A 22,098-nucleotide genomic window follows, 5' to 3' on the forward strand; every position below is an offset into this window, starting at 1 on the left:
TTTATTGTACATTTATTATTTTATTTTTTAATTTACAAGGCCCACAGTATATCAAGTATGTATACAGTATATATATATATAGGGGTGTGATGATACACTTAGCTCATGAAAACGAGACAATACATGATATTGGGTTCGAGCAGAACAATATTTTTAAGAAACACTATATTTAAGAAATCTTCAATGACAAAATATAAGCGGAAAAAATATTATTTTATTTGACTGAAAGAATACAGCCTGACCAGCCAGACCCACATCAAGATGTTGGGTCTGGGAACTCACCATTGACAGGGCTCAATCCGAGGGGCGGGACAAACGGTTGTCTTTCAAATTCCCTCTGCACGCAATTGGATAGCACTACAACCAACCACAGAGCAACGTGAAGTGGAGCTAGTTGATAGATTAAACTTTCGCTGTATCCGGTCGGCAAAACTCCGAACATGGCAAATCTTCCTTTCTTAAGAATGACTTCAGTGCCGTTCTTTGTTCTTTTCTCAAAGAAAAGCTTAACTCAAAGTCTTCCAGAGTCGCGGCCAAAGCCGATTCGAAAGACCGCCGTTCGCCAGCTTCTTTGTTTACGAGTAGCACGCAGAACCGTTGCAACTCTGCCGTGACGTGCCGTCATTATGTTAAGCCCGCCCACCAACTCTATACACCAGGGGTGGGCAATTCCAGTCCTCGAGGTCCACTGTCCTGCAGAGTTTAGCTCCAACCCTAATCAAACACACATGAACCAGCTAATCAATGTCTTCAGGATTACTAGAAGGCTACAGGCAGGTGAGTTTTATCAGGGTTGGAGCTAAACTCTGCAGGACAGTGGCCCTCGAGGACTGGAATTGCCCATCCCTGCTATACACGATGTGATTGGCCTGGTCCAGGTCTACCGAGAGTTGCTAGACTACACTCGTGGCAAATTAGATCTGTTGCCGCTAGGGTGCGTCTAGATTTCTAGGCTAGAAAGAATACACTTAGCCCATGAAACGAGATGATACACAATATTGGGTTCGAGACAAGACAAACTCAGAAATCTGCACACAAAGTCAGTATGAAATCAAACAAACCTATGCTAGGGAGGCCTACTTGATCTTCTAAATGCTAGGTATGAGTTTTTAAAGATGGTTAGGATTGACAGATCTTAATAGGTTTTGAGTTTGTCCCCTGAAGATCATGACCTGGACAAAGAGCCAGGTGTAGACAGTCTGTAAATGTCCCAGCACAGAATGAGTACAGCGGCGTCATGCTATCCACCCCTAAAAATGTCACCAGACCTCCAGGAAAGCTGAAGAAGATCCCTATGCGATGAAAGCACGAGGAAATGGGCAAAGGATGAGCAATGCCTCCATGCCAGGCATTGTAGTCTCCATCAAAGTACTCCAGACACCAAGATTCAGCATGCCGGCCCAACCAGCAGTCCTCCTTTTGGCCTTTTCTTGGGATGGATGGGTATGTGAGACCAAGTTCCCAGTAGATCTTTCCACTCACATCTACTTCCCAGTAATGGCGCCCAGAGTCCCAACACTGGGCGCTCAAGACGTTAAGGGTGGTGTCAAAGCGGCCCTCATGCTCAGGGACATCCTGCCATACATCTGTGTAAGTGGCACAGTCCCCTTCAGATGAAATAATCAGCTTGGGATGGGCAGTGGATGGGTCCAGGACCACTCCTGAGGAATCTGTGAAATGAAGACGGGTTCAAAACTAGACTCAGAAATATCTGAATTAAGGTTGAAAGAGCCTATTAACTGTTCTGTAATTTGTTTGTCATTTGGTGCAAGTCATTCATGCAAAAGATCAACAGTTTTATGGGCTATTGCACAATAACTCACAGCTCTTCAGCAGCCTCTTGGAAATGGGGATCTGGGAGCGAATAAACAGTAGTAAATTGTTGGTGAGGCCCAGTAGCTGATCTGATTTTGCCGCATCAAGTTTTATGAGACCTGGGTCTGTCGCTTTGAGCAATTCCAGCACCCTGCCAACAAAAGTATATTGACATTTATATCAGCACCATAACACCTGTCCTCTATATAAAAAAGGTTGAGGGTTATTTAGATCAAGGTCAGTACCTGAGTCCTTTACATGACCTATGGACTGTCACAAATAACATATCCAGAATAAGTCTGCGATAATGACCATGTTTACCATTTTCTGGTTAAGTTTCAGATTCTGGTTAGACAGAATTCTATTATCTTCTATTATCCATTATCGTTCTTGCATGCCTTTTCAAGGTTACATTGAATTTTATCTGGTCTAATATCTAATACAATACAACCAAGAATTACCTTTTGTTTGGCTATACTACCTTTTAAAAGTTGGTAAGCTTTTTAAATGTATTTGAAAGAGGTCTCTTATGCTCACAAAGACTGCATTTATTTGATAAAAAATACAGAAACTACAGCAATATTGTGAAATATTATTACAATTTACAGTCTTCTATTTTTTTTAAACTATAAATTATTCCTGTGAAAGAAAAGCTGAATTTTCAGCATCATTACTCCAGTCTTCAGTGTCACATGATTCTTCAGAAATCATTTTAATATGCTAATTTGGTGCTCAAGAAACATTTATTATTATCAATGTTGAAAACAGTTGTGCTGCTTAATATTTTGTGAAAAAACCCTGATGCATTTTTTAAAAATCAGTATCCTTTGATGAATAGAAAGTTAAAAAGAACAGCATTTATTTTAAATATAATTCTTTTTGCAGCATTATAAATGTCAATGTTTTTTTTTTTTTTTTTAAACAAATTTAATGCGTCCTCGCTAAAATATTAATGTGTTTGTGCAGATAAAAAAATATTGTTCAGTAATGGAAAATAATGAGAGTAAGGCGTACAATTTAAGTGTCCCAAAACTCATATTAATGCAGGGATACTTTATTCCAGATGTCTTTTAGACATGTTCTTAGATTTGTAGAAACTGAAATATTGGCTGGAATCTCCTTATTGTGTTTACATGATGCTCGTATAATCAGAATATGACTAATTTCTGAATGGTATCAGAATATTCTTCATTCATTGAGCCCATCCCGCTATAAAAACTTTAATCTAAGAGAATGCATTTGTTCCAGGATGCTAAGCAGTGTTTAATTAATGCAGCACATCAAATAAACCTTAAACATGTTTGCTTGAAATGGATGCAGTCAAACATGATCTCTACAACAATAACGCCTTTGCAGATGAGTCATCTAGCATGCCTGACATGGTGACAAAATCTCTCTTAAGTGCAGTTCTAAATATACATACCTGTCCTCATACATTGTGACCTATGAGAGAGAGAGGCAGAAATATAGTGAGAATGTATTATGTTGCAGAGATGGTAGGTTTCACCATGTAACATTGGTCATTTGAATTATTTAGGTGTTCAGTATGATATCATACCCAGCTAACAAAATTATTATCTAAGAATGTTTTGCTAACATTCCCATAACGTTCCCCAAGTTATTTCTGAATGTTCCCTTAAATGTTTTAAAAACAATTGTTCTTGGTTATACAAAATTTCAGGGAACATTCCATTTTATAATTTTAAAAACATTATTGTAATGTTCGTTTTGAATGTTCTATGAACATTCTAAAACAAGTAGTAACATCAATAAATGTCCAACAAAAACGTTTCAGAAAAAAAAACTATCCATGATGTGTAAATACCGGTTTTGTCCCAAAATTTTGAGAACATTATCAAAATAATTAATTGGTTTGAGTAGAGCCAACTCAAATGAAAGAAATTGGTTAAATCCATGGGCGTAGGAACCATTGTATGTGGGTGGGACAAGACCCACCCACTTTTTAACACCAATGATATTGGACCCACTCACTTTTACAATTCTCAATTCTCAGCGCATGTCTGTTCACCTCCCCCTAACTGATATAGGCTACACTTTATTATTAAATACACAATAGACACTTTATTTCCACTTTTCGAATATTTTCTTAATTTTAATGGAAAATAAATGCCTTATCCGATCTGATATGTGATGGGAAAAGGGAGTAGAGTGAGTTCTGCAAAAGGCGGATTCGAACCTCTGGTTGATTTGCGTCAAAACTTTCTACCATGTGCTTTACCCCAACACTTGCCACTGCAAATAATTTGATGTCTTCTGTAATTTTGTCTGGCCCAACCAGACGTTTAGTAAACAAGGTGGGTTTTTTCCACCTAAAGGAACACGCCAAATTTTTGGGACTTTAGCTTATTCACCGTATCCCCCAGAGTTAGATAAGTCCATACATACCATTCTCATCTCTGTGCGTGCCATAAGGCAAGGCAAGTTTATTTGTATAGCATATTTCATACACAATGGCAATTCAAAGTGCTTTGCATAAGAAATAAGAATACTATGTGTAAGAATTAAAAATAAAAACAAGGATAATTAAAACAGTTGTAAAGAGAATTTAAAAGATAAAAATAAAATGGTGACGCATAAGAAATAGAAATATACAGTTGTAAAGAGAACTAAAAAGAATAAAATGATGATATATAGATAAAACAACAATGAACAAAGGAAACTAAAACAGAATAATAAAATATAATTAATAAAAATAATTTAATAAAAGAATAACTCTGTCTGACACGAAGACTGGAGGTAAACGGCTCCACCTAGCCTACTGCTCAATAAGTGGCAAAATAACGGCAACATTATAGTTACATCGTGTACTAAGACCGACGGAAATTAAAAGTCGCAATTTTCTAGACCGATATGGAACTGTTCTCTCGTTCCTGCATAATGATCAAGGAACTTTGCTGCTGTAACATGGGTGCAGCGGCACAATGATATTACACAGCGCCTGAAAATAGGCTAACTTCCGTCAACATAACCAACGCAATAACCTGCTTGGACAGAGAGCGTGCTGGGGACTATTTTCTCTGGGGATACGGTGAAAAAGCTTAAGTCCCAAAAAGTCGGCGCGTTCCTTTAATGTAAATGGCATACATACTCCAGTAAATTTTTTCTGGGGGAGGAGCCACCCCCATTTTTTTTGCTTCCGATGCCCATGGTTAAATCAAATTAATTTTTATGAGTATTTCTTATTTAGAACTTCCTTTTTCTTTTGAGTTCACCAAACTGACACATTTGAAGTAATCTGAATTGTTTCACAAGTTTTATTAACTTGTTTCTTTTAATTGAGACAAACTTAAATATAACTGAAACTGGGCTGGGATTTATATTTCCCAGCATGCTTTGCCATGAGACTCAAAAGGGAGAGTAAATGCTAAAATTAAGTGTTATATAATGTGTTTTTTTTGTGCAAGATTAATGTAAAGTGGGAGATGTAAAGATTGGAGCTTGAGCTTAATTTGAGAACAGATATACAGCATAAATGTTCTATATTGCTGTACTTATTCAGCAAGTGCTATGCTATGCTAATGCTATCAAAGCATTGTGTTACCAATTAGCAAGGTAGCATTTATTGAATTAGCTAGTTAAAGCTAGCCAAGTTTCCACTACTAAAAATATTTAAGTTGATAATTCTAAATGTATAAATTAGCTTACTCAAATATCTGAAGTTTAGATTAATTAAAATGTATGAGTACAAAATAAAAATGCGAAAGTTCTGCTTACTTAAACTTTAAATTTCTTAACTTAATATTTTTGATGTAACTGATTGCCGGAATTTTACTAATTTATTTGGGTTTACAGTGTAGACATTCTATTAACGTTACTGGAAGAATGTTTGTTCATAACTTTGAAAGAACCTTGCTAGACTATTACCCAAAGTTCCCTATTAGCTGCATGGGTATAATGACAGCCCATACAATCTATGGCAGATTAAGATAAAACTTAAACAAATGACAAACAAAAAGAGTCCACAATGAATCTGTCCAACCAATGCTCATAAAAAGCTCACCATGTCACCAGGCTGTGTGTCATTGTCCGTCATCGCTTCATTGAGCTGGACCTCAATGTCTCTGAGGAGGACACAGTTGGTCTCAATGAGATTGTCTAATGCTTGAACCGCAGCTGTCTCCTCCATCTCCAGCAGGGACAGAGTGATCCTACAGTCCTCCTCCAGAACTCTCCGCATCTCTTCATACTTCTTCACTACACTCTCTCTCACTGCTGACAACTTGGACTGAGAAAGATGAGCAAATGGTTAGGACAGTGGAAACAGCGGTATACAGATAAGTAAATAGTGTGAAAAATACTGTGTTTTTTTACACGCGAAACATGAACACGTTATATTGCACACTGTAAACACAATCAAAGCTTCAAAAAAACACGAAGAACGGGACCTTTAAGAAATATAATACATATGTCAATGTTGAAAACAGTTGTGCTGCTTAATATTTTTTTAGAAACTGATATATTTTTAAGGATTTTATGATAAAAACAACAGCATTTGTTAGAAATAGAAATCTTTTGTAACACATTACAAATATCTTTATTACCAATATAATGTAATATAATGCACACTTGCTGAATCAAATAATTAATTTCTTTAAAAAAGAAAGACCCCAAACTTTTTAACAGTAGTATAATACAGGCCCCAAAAATGGCATATATTTATATAATCATGTTAAAAATAAAAATGGACCCACTTTATATTAGTTGGCCTTAACTACTATTTTAATTAATATTTTGATACAATGTACATACATGTTTTTACATTGTACTTACATTTAAAAAAAAAAAAATACCTGCATGTTATTACATCTGTAATTAATTTCTGTAGTTACATTTATAATTACACTGTTGACAGTTCCCTTAAACCTAACCCTTAAACTGACACATAACACCACACCTGTCCCTAAATTTACCTGTATCCCATCTCAATATCAGCAAAACTGTTTTGCAATACAATATGAACACAATAAATACATTGTACTTATTTTTTGATGTAAGTACATAGTATTTAAGGCCGCCTAATATAAAGTGGGGGCATACAAATTGTAAATAGGCTGCAGGTTAAATAATATTGGAGTGTTTTTGTTGTATATATTCAAACATTGCTTGATTTTATTTGACAGTTTTTTGACTCACTTTGATTTCATTTTGCTTGCCATTCAGTTTCTTCAGTCTACATCTGATCACTTCCCTTTGCTTAATAAGATGATCCTGGATATTTTTTTGCATGTCTTATTGAGAAAAGGAAAACAAAATACATGAGAATTCATGCAAACGTTGACATTTTTAGGATAAAAAAAGGTAAAAGAGAACAAACCTTACCTGACACTGAGCTTTCATGTCACCTTGTTGGACTGAGTTGTCAGACTGAGTGACGGTCCTTATGTTGCCTTCACAAATCCTTAGGGGGTAATTTGCAACTCTATAGACGCTTCAGCAGGAGAGATTTTAAGGAGCTCATTCTTCACTTCTAGTGAAAGTGGATCACATGGGTGGGTCACAGTGGCACGATCCTGCCAGAGATAAATGGCATTCACCTTGACTTGTTGCTGTGACGCATCTGTCACTGCAGTGCTGCTTGCCACCTGTGACAGGACACTCACATACCACTTCCTCTCCAGGCCATTTTTAGAGGTGGTATTTAAAGAAGTGGATAGTGAGACATTGTCCCATGTGGATTCATAACAATCAGGCTTTGTAATACAGTCTGTGTGCTCTCTACAATGTGTCTATAATTGTTACGCACAGTGAAACTAAGTACAAATGGATTCTGGGAAATGCAGGAATGAGAAGGTCAGTTACAGCATTCAGGGCCTACGATTTAGAGTTAGGTGTAATACTGGACACAAATCATACAAATCTTTAACTTTCAGTGCCAGTTCACAAGTGAATCCACCAGATGGCAGCAGAGCATACACATCTTGGGAGAATCAGATAAATTGCTACTGGTTTAGGCTATTAGATTTACACGGGAAAATAGTTCTTATGATTAAATTGCCAAGATTGTTGATGATGTCATACTGACAATCATTCATGATGCATACTGCCTGCTTACAAGTAACACAAACAATAACAGTTTATGTACAGTATATAGTAGTTTGAATTCTATTCTTAATAGTATCATTATTTTGTAGTATATTGTTAAAAAAAAGTATATAAATAAATACGTTGTACAATACTTTGCATTCCTTTCTCAATAGTGTCATTATTTTGTACATTAAAAAAATGTAAGCATGTATAAATATAAATAAAAAATAAATAAACATGCAAACAAACAGTTGCAAACAATTTCTAGATCTTTTTTTTTTTTACATTGTTACACTTTTAGACACTTTTAAAGATATTATAGAAAATCTGAGTGCATTATTTAAATGAATCACAAAAAATAAATGTCCTTATTTTGGATAGAATCGCCCTTTTGTATTGCTTCATATCCTCATCATTTTAGAAAATTGGGGACACTTGATATTAGTGCTCTAGATTTAATCCACCACTCAGATTTTCATTTGCAGACCGGCACATTTAACAACAACCACAACAACAAAAAAACAGTATTGTAGTATGGCAGCCAAAATAAAAAATAAAAAACACAGCGTCTACATGACACGAGCGAAAAAAGAGCATGATCTGACGTATCTTCTGTGATCTTGCTTTGTCCTTGCCTTGCTCCCTGCGTAACAATAAAGCACAGTGAGCTTTACGTATGCTCTAATAAATGCAGGCCCAAGCACATTACTGGACTCAGAGGTGGATTGGGAAGACCACTGTGATCCATAATCCACCTTTCATCAGAATTTCCTGTGGAAATAAAGTCCCTTAATTTCTCCAATCTCCGCCATTAGAGAGAAAAACCTTGACCCCTCTGTTACCTCCCCTCTGGTCCCTCTTTAAACCACTGTCTATTAGGCAGCTCAGATCAAATCCCTGCTGTTGGACTTTAATAAGAGAATATTTGCTCCTGTATTTTAACCTTGTTATCCAATATCCTGTTCCATTATCCTGTATGAGTGTGTGCTATGGGCTGCTTTATAGAGAAAGGGTGCTTGACTTGAGGCCCACATGGAGAAAGAGGTAGGTCTTTAAAAACTTTTTTAATTTTTTGTATTTAAAACATATAAACAGGTCAATATAAAAACAAATCTGTGTAATAAATAATGAATTATGATCATTAGCCGATATAATCAGCCCCTTGAGTGGTAAGAGCTATTTATATAAGCTCAATGTGATTTATCACAAATCAAATGTTGCACTATTTAAATTTTGATTAAATCGTAAAGTCTTGGTGACCAAGGACATGAAATGTTATATGTGTCCCTTTATCTGTAAACTGTACCTGTGAACATCAACACAAGTGAGTGTGTTGCACTTGACACCCGTTTATGTTTGGCAGAGGACAGTTCATTAAATATGTACAGAGTGTGTAGTTGTACTGGGCGAGGTTAAGTGCTTTGCAAACCTCTTAGGATTGTATCAATTAAGAAAAGGTCCTTAACGGGTGTAATCACATACTGTTTTAGACACCTATTCTTAATGTCTCATCCACATTTGAAGCCTGCTAAAAATGTGTTGACAACGGCTAAACAACATTGCTATCAAGTTACTAGGATGTTAAAGTTTTCAAATAAATACTTTTTTCGTTATTAATAAAAGTATGTTTTAACAGCATTTTCAAACAACAAATGCCCATTGCGCTATAAAGACGTTCGCAAAGTTAACAGTTCACTGCTCGCTTTCAGTGAGAATCCAAAGGAACAATTATATGTTCTAAGAACATTTTGCTACTGTTCATATTATGAGAACGTTATTTCGAAATGGTCTCTCATCGTTCAAAACGTCCAGTATTTTTTTTCATTAACATTATAACTAATGTTTTTGTTCTAACGTTTTGAGAGCATTACTAAAGAGAACTTTGAACAAAAATTTTATTAACGTTACCGGAAGAATGTCTGTTCATAAACCCTGCCAGAACATTGGCCAATATTCTGAGAAAATTCCCAGTTAGCTGGGTCAGACGGTAGATCACCAAAACGTAGGTCCACTTCATTTTAGATTTCACTTTATTTCAGATTTACATCACAAATATAACAAAACATGTTTAAGATATTTTTATGATTGTTAGTTGATTGTTACTTGTTCGCTGTGTTGGGGGCGTCCCGAGAATCTCATGGAAATTCATAACAAGTTTATTTTACCAGCCTAATTCGTATGAATTTGTATCTGCTTACACCCTAGTGGCAGGTATATTTAGGGGTAAGATTGGGGTAGACCTTCATGCTTAAAGGGATAGTTCACCCAAAAATGAAAATTAGCCCATGATTTACTCACCCTCAAGTCATCCTAGGTGTACTATATGATATTCTTCTTTCAGACGAATAAAATCACAAGTTATATCACAAAAGTCCTGGCTAATCCAAGCTTTATAATAGCAGTAATAGTTGCTCTGTTTTTGAAGTCCATAAAAAAATGCATATGTCCGTCAAATAACGTGCTCCACATGGCTCCGGGAGGCCTTCTGAAGCGAATCAATCTGTTTGTGTAAAAAAAAAAAAATCCATATTTAAAAATTTATAAAGTAAAGTTAAGTTTCGGCCGATCGCCTGGAACTTTACTTTATAAAGTTTTAAATATGGATATTTTTCTTACACAAACGCATCGATTCGCTTCAGAAGGCCTTTATTAACCCCCCCCAGAGCCATGTGGGGCACGTTATTTGACGGACAGATGCATTTTTTATGGACTTCAAAAACAGAGCCACAGTCACTGCCATTATAAAGCTTGGAAGAGCCATGACTTTTTTAATATAACTCCGATTTTATTCGTCTTAAAGAAGAATGTCATATACACCTAGGATGAATTGAGGGTGAGTAAATCATGGGCTAATTATAATTTTTGGGTGAACTATCCCTTTGATTCTTTTCTAATCATCGTACATTTTTGTGCGATTCACATTGTACGAATTCATACGAAAATGCCACCTTATAATGTACGGTAATCGCTGTAATTACCATAACGATTAATGTGCTTATAGAACTTGTAATTACAACGTGTAAGCTCGTCATTTTCTTTGAGCTACGACTTGTACCACATGACCACTGCAGATTTAAAGGTGCTGTATGTAATTTGTTTATATAAAATCCCATAATATGTTTGCAGAAATTCTTCTCCGAAAAACAATGCGTCAACCAGTTATTCTAATTTGAAATGTGCGTTCTGTGCCAGAACGTCTTTTTTTTGTTTTTGTTTTGGTCAGTGTGATCCCGCCCACAGCCAGTTTATCCAACAGTATTTTGACACCCCACACTCTAAAAACGTTTACTATGATTTACTCAATTTTTTTGGTGAAACATTTTTACACTAATAAAATTGAGTAAATTTTAAAGCAGTGAAATCAATTACATACACCATATGAGCTGAGCAAATGCAAGTAAAAAAATTAAGTAGATCTGTGTAACTACATTTGGTACATATACAAATAAAATTGAGTAGAAAAAATTGCAGTAAAAACATTTAAAAAACAATATTTAAGAATACAATTAACTGTTTTTATTTATGAGTAATATTAACTCTTATAGTATAACTTTAATTTCCTCTCAACCTTTGTAAAATACTCCACACAACCACACTTAAGGTCCTTTCACACTGGACGTGATTTTGACGAGCGAATAATTCGCGCGATGGTTTTATTTTTTGATCAGCTGTTTGTGTAATGAGTGCTTTCACACCAAACGCGAATGTGCTGCGGCGAAAAAACGATGTTTATTTTTTTCGTTTTGATGTCGATTTTTTTTAACACTCGCAGCGACAGAAAAGGCTTAAACCAATCCCATACAAGGAAACAAAGGTGACGAAATGTCCAGTTGATGTCACTAGCCATTCAATCAACATTAACCTTTGCCAGGTATGGCATTTCTCACGAGATTACAGCTGTAGTTGTGTTTACAGCTGTACAGATGCAGCTGTGTTTGCCCACTATAGGCTACAGATATTATAATCAATAAATTGATTTTTTTTTTTTTTTATCTAATTGCGTCCGCGACTATGGAAAGTGAATGTGTTTCCGTCAGTACGACTGTGGCACTTTAATGTTTACATTGTGACTCAACTGGAAACACAGCAGCTCCGGATCGAGCCGTTCCTTTAGAGTGTGTGTGTGTGTGTGTCTCGTCAGATGCGCTGCTACCGTCTCTATCTGGAGGAGCTCCTCAAATTGTCCCACGGACATTTGAAAGTAAGTGCGGAACCGGCCATGATAAAGTTTTAGCTCCTGTAGAAGATTAGCATACTCCCCTTCAGACTCTCTGTTCTTTAAGACTGGGTGCACCCAAAACCTTCTTCTCTGTCTTTTAAAGAAAATTCAAAGCTTGTCTCCACTGAATGATTACGTGTCCGTGTTTCTCAGCTGTCGGCGCGAATGTTTTGGAATGTTGGGAGTTCTGAAACGTCGCAAACTCGCGTCGCGGCTGGTGTGAATGGTTTTGACGCGAACTATTCGCACACGAAATATTCGCTTTTTCCGCTTCGCTTTTTCGTTACGCGTCCGGTGTGAAAGGGCCTTTATACATGACAATGGCCTTTATTGTCGATGAGTAAAGCAATACAGCATATTACAGTTTTGACATGTATACAATATTTTACAACATATTTACAACATTTAAACTCATGTAACAAAAATTTTTGAAGTAAAAATTAAACATTTAAAAGTAATTCAAGTGTAATCAACCTGTCTGTTATCCAATTTCCACCTTATCAGTGCCGTTTCTCGAGCCTGAGATGGACTCGCGCTCAGCGGGTGGACTTTGAACTTGAGACCGCCGTCCAGCGTTTCACTCGTAGCTCAAAGATGCTGCAACGCGCCTGACTCCATAACCTGCCAATAAACAAACAGAGCACAGTTTTAAGAACATTTTATCATCCAAATTAACGTTTATTATATTCATTATCTTAAGGAATAAAGTCGTGTGTTTTGAGCAAGGAGTGAAGCACCAGGGGCTTCAAAGACAGATGCAGCACTCGTTTACTCACATTGCGTCACAATGTATGTTGTTTTGCATTAAATAAAAAGATTTTAAGCTCAGTAATGATTTTATAGATAAAATAAAACACACAACCCTGAATTTCACAGAAGAAATGTTCCAATTCTGCGAAGCTGAGAAGAAGGAACTCCTGAGAGGAAAACAGCAGCGCTCAATCAACCGTCGAGCCGTCGTCACGTCAGTGGGCGGGGGAGGGGTGCAGTGTTATAATCGAGTAAACTACTACATTTCTTCAGTGCTTGTTAAATATTAATAATCTTGATTTGAATTAAGTAATATTTGTGGTTCTTGAAACAGATCGATTTAATTCTCCCTTCTCAAATATTTTGATAGAAATTTCACAAATATATTAAGTATATTTGAAATAAATAATTGGTTATTCGAACACTAAATTCTTTTAGTGAAAAAAACTTAAATATAACTGTAAATTTGAGACAAAATTAACTGTTGGATTTTTAGTCAATTATTTTGGTATGTTCAACTCAAAATATCAAATAAATGATATTTAGAAATTTTATTAAGTTAATAAAGTTAATTATTACTGTGATATTTACTAAACCACCGGATTATTTTTTAGAGTGCAGTTGGTGGAAAACACAGCGTATTGTATCTATGGAAGCCAGCAAACAAATTAAATCAGAGATTGCAGATTCTACCCAAACCAAAAACCATCGGCAACAAACTTATACATTAGCTGATCAACTTGCACATTTTGTCAACATAATGCGTGTCCTCAATCTGACAATTCTTGTGAGTGTCGAGTCTAAGGAGGGGGAGGGGAAACAACTCTCTCCAATGTTTTGAATTTGGACTGCAGTACCCATTTCAACCACTAGCTGTCAATATTACATACTGCATCTTTAAAGTGTGTTTGACTTGCTGTGCAGACCGATCGGTGTATGCATTCAAAAGCATACAGAGCTTTATTCACAGTATTTACGACATGACATGAACGCAGCAATAGCCTTACAGCATTAATAGCCTTATAGCATTACCTGTGAGATCAGGTTGTCGAGACGAACCTCAAATGAGAGAAAAAGTAGACCCTCTAAAAGTCATTGAATAGTGTTTTTAGACATGAAAACAAAACCTGTATACATATTTTAGATATATTGGGATCAACGTCGTTCTTGAGCAACAGAGCGCACCCTGGCAACATAAGAAGCACTGGACTTATCGCGGATAGGAAACTCTTTCCATGTTAAATGATTTACGTTTTATTATGCAGCAGCCCTTCCTGTTTAGCTTGGGCAGCAACATAAATAACAGAACAAAGGATGCACATACAGGACTGAATGAAAACAGGGCCAGCCGGGCACTGTACAGCCCCACTCATCTTACAGCCTCTCGCTTATATTACCTTCTCACTTACTGTACTTCCCCAGAGCCGGGAAAAGCTATCCCTGTATCTGCATCTCTAATGGCTGCTGCCTTTTGGGGAGTTTTCAAGCAGAAGGAACCGGCAGACAAGCAGCAATCGCTTAGTTAAATGCAGAGAGCAATCTTGAAACAGAAAACTGGAGCAGGACTAGGGGGTTGCTGGATGGGCTGAAATGTTATTTGGATGATACCCGTGCATTAAAGCAAGGGGAAGCTGTGTTGAGTTTCTCATTGAGAGGCAGCAGCAGGGCTCACTGCGATAAGGAAATAAGGCTAATGTTACCTGATCTGGTATAATGTGAACCAATTACTACTCCATTGCACTTCATTACAGAACAGTAATAGGGCCGGGGTGAGCCACGCTATATGAGCAGCCGGGGGAAAATTGAGTGGTCATTGATAATATGATAAAAAGTGACAGAGAGAGAGGCCTCTCAAACAAATTATTGAAATTTACAGTGAGTGGGAGAAACAGAATAACCTCATTTAGGCAGCCGTGGGCCAGCACTTGTCCAAAGTAGCGCACTAGACACAAAGGACTGCTTATGGAGGGAAATCTAAAACGATCAAAGAATAGTTTTGGGCCCTGAACTCTACGGACCTGTTCGGGACGGTGAAATTATTCAGGCAGCCTTACTTCCTGAGTGCTAACACCGAAGGGAATTTGGTGTTTGTGTGACACTATTTATGCTGTGTGTATCATCCATCTATCTATCTATCTATCTATCTATCTATCTATCTATCTATCTATCTATCTATCTATCTATCTATCTATCTATCTATCTATCTATCTATCTATCTATCTATCTATCTATCTATCTATCTATCTATCTATCTATCTATCTATCTATCTATCTATCTATCTATCCATCCATCCATCCATCCATCCATCCATCCATCCATCCATCCATCCATCCATCCATCCATCCATCCATCCATCCATCCATCCATCCATCCATCCATCCATCCATCCATCCATCCATCCATCCATCCATCCATCCATCCATCCATCCATCCATCATCATCATCACATTTTTTTACCCAAATGATCATATTACTACTACAAAATTCCGTTTTATATCTACAGATTTCTTTTAACAGAATTTTTACTCACTCAACCTAAAAAAATAAATAAAGAAAGAAAGAAAGAAAGAAAGAAGCAAAAGAATAAATCAAAACAATCACTGTCTAAGCACATTTTCAATCATTCACGGTAATCAGATTGTGTTTACCTGAACGGGGACCGTTTTAATGTATTATTAAAAACTTAAATGGGGTTTAGGCCCGGAAAAAATGCTCATATGAAATGGTGTGCAAACAGTGTTGAAAGATTTCAATCGTTATTTGGACAGGCGTCAGACTGGTGAAAGGAAAATTAGCATTGAGACTGTCTTCTGTTGATAAGAGTCTTTGTCGACAGGAATACCAAGAGGTGTGAGTGACACTCTGCCTTTGGCTTTACAAACACAGTCAAGTGCTTGGCAAATGTAAGCACATGATAGAGGAATGGCGAGATCCTCACACTATCCCACATATCAAATATGGGACACTATATAATATATATTATATTTATATATATATATCGTATACAATTATTATAATATAAATAATATCCCGTCTATAATATAGACAGGGGATATTATTTATATTATAATATTTGTATACAATATATATATAATATATATTATATAGTGTCCCATATTTGATATCTGGTGTCTGAATAATTTTTGGTTTGGTTTGACTGTATATATATATATATATATATATATATATATATATATGTATATTACACATATATATACAGTCAAATCAAAAATTATTCAGACACCAGATTTTTCAGGACACTATAGTTAATTTATGTTATTGAGGATAGCAAAATAAAGACTGTGACCTAAATTGGAATTATCTAATTGTGTACTTAAATTTAACAGCCGGCAGTTGATTGTCCATTAGATACCTTTCTATCAAAGTTATCTGACATTATCAAGATGAATTTGTTCTGACAAAGTTTAACTCTGAGTGCTTGTCATGTTTTATTACCATTTTCTAAACTGTAGCGAATAAACTGTGATAATGTGAGAAAATGTTGAAGGTGTCTGATTTGTAGGTCTATTCATTTATCCCGAGTTCTCTGTATCTCACCATAAACGTGTATTACGAGGTACCTCTGTTAGAAATATTAATAATACACTAAAGTGCTAAAAAGATTACTGCAGTGCACATAATTTAAGAGGCATTAAAAGTCCAGTTAAACTAATCACTAAGATCTAAATAGGCAATATATTGAATACACGCTTCATTGATCAAAACTGTTGTGAAACAACTTATCGGTAGCACAATCTTAAACCACTATTTAAAGATCATTTTGCTTTCATCTACTGTCTGTGTTCTGCTGAAAAAGCTCAAACATGATAAGCATTCAATTTGGAATAGCAGCTTTGGCTCTACAGTAATCGCAAAGTGGATATTAATCAGTCCTCTTTATCTATAGAAAAGTGTGTGTGGGTCTGGCTCAAGGTAATTGTTTCATCCTGAATAGAAAGTTGGTATGGCGGTCTCATTTTCATACCTAAATGCTCCTTTCAGGCCAGACTGAATCCCAGAAATGAACGCTGCTAGCACTGCCAATCTGACTCGGCAGAAATATGCAGCGGTAATTTGTGTCCGTGATGGTATGTGTGGAGTAAGAATATTAGCTGTGAAAGCTGAGATTGCAAACTTTGAAAAACTTGTTTAAAATGCTAAACTAACAGCGAGATTATAGGGTGGTGGCAGCTCAGCGGTTTAAAATCTGCTCTAATAATCCAAAGGTCACAGGGTCAAACCTGAGAAAGTTCCATTCAAGAACTAGACAGTGACTGCTATCATTTTTATCACAGTGCCTTGAGCAAATAAGCATGAAACCTTCTTGCCGGAATGACGGTCTCTTGAAATGTTCGTCTAAATATCAACTAGAACCAAAAAGTCCTTCATGTTACGCTCGTCAAAATAAATATGCTCACAATTTCAGCTAATATAGGTCAAATGTGTCAAAGCATCCTTTTCATGAGTGTTTTACAGTAATAATGATTGCTTTTTATTAAAAGCAATTCCATGGTTGCATACACTCTGTTGACAAAAATATTGCAAATGTCCAGAAGCATTTTTATTATTTCAAAATGTGTATGTATTTATTTGCATATTATTGCATTATGTTGGCTTAATATTGGAACAAGAGCTTTGCAAAAGAAACAAAACATTTCCAGAGGAGGACATTTGCATATCAGCGCATTTACTAAGTATTACAGCTTTTAAAAATATAATAATTTTTTCTTGCACAGAATTTCAACTGCACATTGAACAAACTTACTGGAGCTTCATAAGACTAGCCACCATTAAAACAGACCAATATTTTAGGCCCTCTTGAATGGGTAAACAAACCGATGAACAGATCAATTACTCATAAATGTGTTTTTTTCTAATAAAAGCTAGACCAAAGAAGATGACATCAAATTCAGGTCTGTTACATATCGGCATTCTATCACTTACAACAGAGGTGCGCCTTTTCTGCAATTAATGCCTTTATACATAGATTAAATGCGGTAACGATTGAGCAGATTTGTTGAAAATAATAGACTCATGTGGGGTTCTAGATCTCTTTCCGTGTTCTCGGGCCTCACTCGAAGTACTGTGTGCAGTACAACTGCTCAACATCCCTAACAAACACAGTCTTTGTATGGAGACTAACATGACACCCAATGTGGAGGAGGTAAGCTTCCTAAAGTTAAACGCATCACTTAGCTCATTTTAAAAGGCTTTGAACAGACAGACATTAACCTGAAATATATGCGGGCCTCTTCCTCCAGCTTAATCCAGTATTTAATTAGAGCGGGTCAAGGGCTGGGGTCGCGTGCCTGGCTGATCGCTGCTTAAAACTTGTCCGTGGCACAAAGAGAGCACTGATAGAACGCAACCGCGGGAATGACTGCAGATCTCCCTCTAACCCTATCGCAGGTTATTCTTACAGAAAGTGAACAGTGAGAGCAGAACACATAGAGAGATATGCTGCTCGAATGTTGCACACAGCGTTAGATGAGTGGATAGATTAAGGAAATTACAAAATGTCAAGGCTCTGAAGAGTTAGGCCTGTTTAACAACTTGACATGGTATTTGGCACCTTGAAATAATCAATTACTTTTAATGGTATAATATTTTGACAGTTGAGGAAGTAAGAATATCATGTGTGCAAGACTGCAAAACTGCTGATTGACTTAATATCTAGAGGATTTATATTCACTATAGCCTATTAATAATATTGTAAATCGTGTGCTAATAAGAACACATGATCATGTTAATGTGCAGATTTTTTGAAATCGGTGACATTGACAATTTGTGCTTCTGTCACACAGCCACTAGAGGACAGAAGTTGACTGTAAAATTCCACATATGTTCTGTACAATATTGCTTGAATAGTCTGCTCATCACCAAGTCAAGGGACATGACTAGATTTACAGGAAAATGAGTAAGTTTTAAATGCTATTACAAATCCTAATTGAAGTAATTTCACAATTATAAATGTAGACAAATGGTTCAATTATTTTTAAATAAATCACACACAAATTATCCAGGTTGCCGAGTTATATCAGTTTGCTCTGTGATACGTTCCGCCAAAACAATCACATTTAATGAATATTTAGTCCAGTGATAATACAATTGTAATACTCTGTGTTATTTTCTATTTGCGATGATTGATTGTGACCAACTGAGTAAGTACTTTCCTGTTGTTCATATAACAAACTCTATACAGTTAATGGAATATCACAATTCTGTAAAAACAAATTGAGTAAAATCTATAATTATCCCAGTAGAGGTACAGAAAATTGCTATTGAGGCAGGTTTCACCCTTTTCTAAGATAAAAAAATTAAATAATTTCAAAATGTAGCAATGCAAAGTTATAATTATAATATTACTTGGTTTGTACGTTTTGTACATTTCTGTTAAAATAAGAATAAGAAACACTTGCCATAATTTGCATAACAGAGACTTTAACATTTTTCTAGGCAGTGTTGCATTTTGCTTCATTAAATCTAATTTCATATTGATTGAAGGAAAACAGAATCTCTCAATGTCACTAATCATCCGCAACGAAAAGGAAAATATGCCACTGCTTGTTTCACTGGAGGGATTGTGATGCGAATTTGTGAACACTGTCTTTGAATCATCTCAAAAGGCAGAAGAGGGTTAAAAAGACACACCATTCAAATGCTGACAGGCAAATTCTCCTGGATAGAACGATTCACATCTACTTGACACCATTCCCAAACTGGTCATCCCGAGCGAGAGCACATCTGAAAAGTTTGGTCTCCGAGCATGTCTGAGAGGGACGGGAGTGTGCGGCAGAGACAGGGACAGGTCTGTTCCACTCCCAGCTCTTAACAAGCATAGTAATACATCAGTCAAAAGCAATAATTTTACAATTAATGAAATTCCAATTTGCCTTCAGAGCATTTCACGTTGACATTTTCCACATTGCAACAGCGCTTTGATAAAGTTTTTAAAATGCAAAAATGCATGGCAGAGGCTAAAGACCAGCCTGGGTGTCAATGTGCCTGCTAGAGGACTATGGTACTTAATTTTTATCACCACTCGCCCAGGGCAAGGAAAGCCTGAATGTTAACACTGGCACCATTTTCATTATCGCCATATGATTATGGATTTTACTGTGTTTAGCTGATAATACAACCAGGAGCTCACCTTAAAAGAATTTGCTGGGAGCCTCCATTTCCACCCAAATGAAATTTTCATTTGACAAACAAGTACAATTAGGCTGCTCCTCTTGTTCAGTGTCAGTCTGTTTTCTGATTGAACTTAGACCAATTTGCCGACGCTAAATGAGTTTGAATAATTTACATTCTGAATGTCTCGGGGACATTAGCTTTTGGAGTGCTAAGTGGCAGCATGCTTTTTGAAGTTGCTGATGATTAGATGTCATCCTCCCTCTACCTGCACATTTTGCAGCCTACTTCAAAGTTAAGGAGTGAAAAACCTATATACCTTGAAGTACAATGACAAGTTAAAAGTGATTTTTCCCCCTCTTTTTGGGGCCAATTCTGTTAGGCGGAGAGAAAATTACTTTAATATGTGTGTAATGCACTTCGTTAGATTTAATGCACTTTGCCCCTCTCCGAGGGGGCTCTTTTCTTATTACAAACATTTCATACTTGGTTCAATAAGGGGATTTGTTTCTGTCAAATTCGTATAACTAATAAAACACAATCGGTTAATTGAACTAAAACATTTACTAATTGGGATTTAAGAAATTAAACACAGAGCAGGTGCATAGTTTTCGGAAAAAAGGGATTGTTTTACAGATATAATCAATTTCACAAATCCGTCGTTTCTCCTCGAGTGCTAATTTCACACGTGCTGAAGGCTGGATAAACAATCCGAGTCATAGTTAGGACATACATTACGGAAAATGACTCGGCGCCTTCCGACGTTGTTTATTCTACATTCCGACACACGGATACATTCATAGCTGTGTTATTGGTATGGCTTCCTAATTATGCACATTAACTTATCATTAGCTCCGGAATCCTTAATATTAGCCTCGCCTTATAGAAAACAAAACAGCTACGAGCCAAGATAGCATTCACGCATTCCCTCGGTTCCCCCCAGAACGGGCAGAGGTCTCTCCGACTCAATGACATCCAGTTGTTGTGTAAGTCTGCCAAGTCAGTTTATGGTTTCCCGTCCACCAGATCCAGTTTCCCTGTACAAATGTGCCTATTGTGCAGGCCTCTTGGCAGAGCAGACATACTTACTTTAATATTTGCAGGGCAGGATAACCTGCTGATACCGAGGAGGTCAGCTTGCCTCTCTATTTGCCTCCCTCTCTAGATTATAACTAGTTTCCATGACTGCGAGCAAACTGAGCCTGGCTTTATCACCGCCTCTGACCGAATTGGTGCGCGCTAACTGTCATTCCTGAACAATGAGCGTACACAGAGTTTGGGTCGAATCCTGCATGTTTAAATAAGCAGTTTTGAGAGACGAGTTGCGCAGGACATCGATTTCACTCAACGCATGTACGGTCAAAAAAAAAAAACAGTCTGATTAAGAGTCGTAATTAGACAAAGTGTGCACCATTGTTGTTTGTATCATTATTGCCCTCTTCTGTTTGACATATGTTTAGGATTCAATACTGTAGGCAAATTCTCCAGACGACCCAAGCCTCGCTGAGCCATGAAAGACTGTTTTTAGGCCCACACAATAATGTAAATATATTAGAGGAGAAATTGTGCTGCAGATTACCTTCTATCAATGGGAACTAAGCCTCAGCTCAGAACAGGGAGATGAGGAACTGTTGAAAAGCAGGTCACTATGGGTAGAGGAATAATGCAACATTATTTGTTTTCTCTCTCTCTTTTCTCTCGCTTTCTCTACTGGATTTGGAATTGACCTCAAATTTGAGTAACAGCTTTTTCGGAGTAATCCATTCATACTTGAGAATCCGAACACCAACGCAGAGCGGAGCGAGCGAGTGCAAAAGAGAGAGGGAAGGGGAAAAAAGAAGGGATCGCAAATAAAAGGAGGGGGTGGGATAGATGAAAGGCGCAAGGATTTTTACAATGTGATTAGGAAGTAATGGGCTTGAAATAATGCTCCCACAGCTTATGGGAACAGTGCAGAAAAAATGGGGAATTTCCATTAAGGCAGAATCTTTTCCCTTATTGAAGGTCAATGGCTCGACTACGTTTTCCGATACCAAAATCATTATGGAACGAGGAGCGCTTGCCTACTGCTGAAATGGATGAAGCCCTGATTTGGTGCCCACCACCTCCGTCAACAATGAGTCCTCTGTCCTCGTCT

The 22,098-nt window shown here is 36.8% G+C and overlaps 1 protein-coding gene and 1 long non-coding RNA gene across 2 annotated transcripts in view; both read right to left on the reverse strand.

The window, feature by feature from the left end:
- The window catches only part of LOC307142248, a 673,051-nt gene that overhangs the window by 511,082 nt on the left and 139,871 nt on the right, over window positions 1-22,098 (reverse strand). The gene's annotated exons all lie outside the window — the stretch shown is intronic.
- LOC307142247 (putative E3 ubiquitin-protein ligase TRIML1) lies at window positions 30-7,406 on the reverse strand. The gene is made up of 6 exons (XM_079842943.1): window positions 7,156-7,406; window positions 6,970-7,064; window positions 5,837-6,061; window positions 3,239-3,258; window positions 1,824-1,966; window positions 30-1,670 (listed from the first exon to the last, which is right to left on the reverse strand). The coding sequence occupies exons 2-6, from the start codon at window positions 7,060-7,062 to the stop codon at window positions 1,120-1,122; spliced, it is 1,032 nt and encodes a 343-aa protein (XP_079699069.1). The 5' UTR covers window positions 7,063-7,064; window positions 7,156-7,406; the 3' UTR covers window positions 30-1,119.

The sequence above is a fragment of the Gobio gobio genome (genome assembly GCF_949357685.1).
Source record: "Gobio gobio genome assembly, chromosome: 18".
In the NCBI taxonomy this organism is placed as follows: domain Eukaryota; kingdom Metazoa; phylum Chordata; class Actinopteri; order Cypriniformes; family Gobionidae; genus Gobio; species Gobio gobio.

What these genes read in the sequence shown, in the direction of transcription:
- LOC307142247 (XM_079842943.1), bottom strand. Translation starts at nt 7,062, where the DNA reads ATGCAAAAAAATATCCAGGATCATCTTATTAAGCAAAGGGAAGTGATC. An exon ending in GCAAGCAAAATGAAATCAAA is followed by an intron (nt 6,062 to 6,969) that starts GTGAGTCAAAAA and finishes CATCTTTCTCAG; the next exon opens with TCCAAGTTGTCAGCAGTGAG. An exon ending in GTCACAATGTATGAGGACAG is followed by an intron (nt 1,967 to 3,238) that starts GTATGTATATTT and finishes TTTTGTTGGCAG; the next exon opens with GGTGCTGGAATTGCTCAAAG.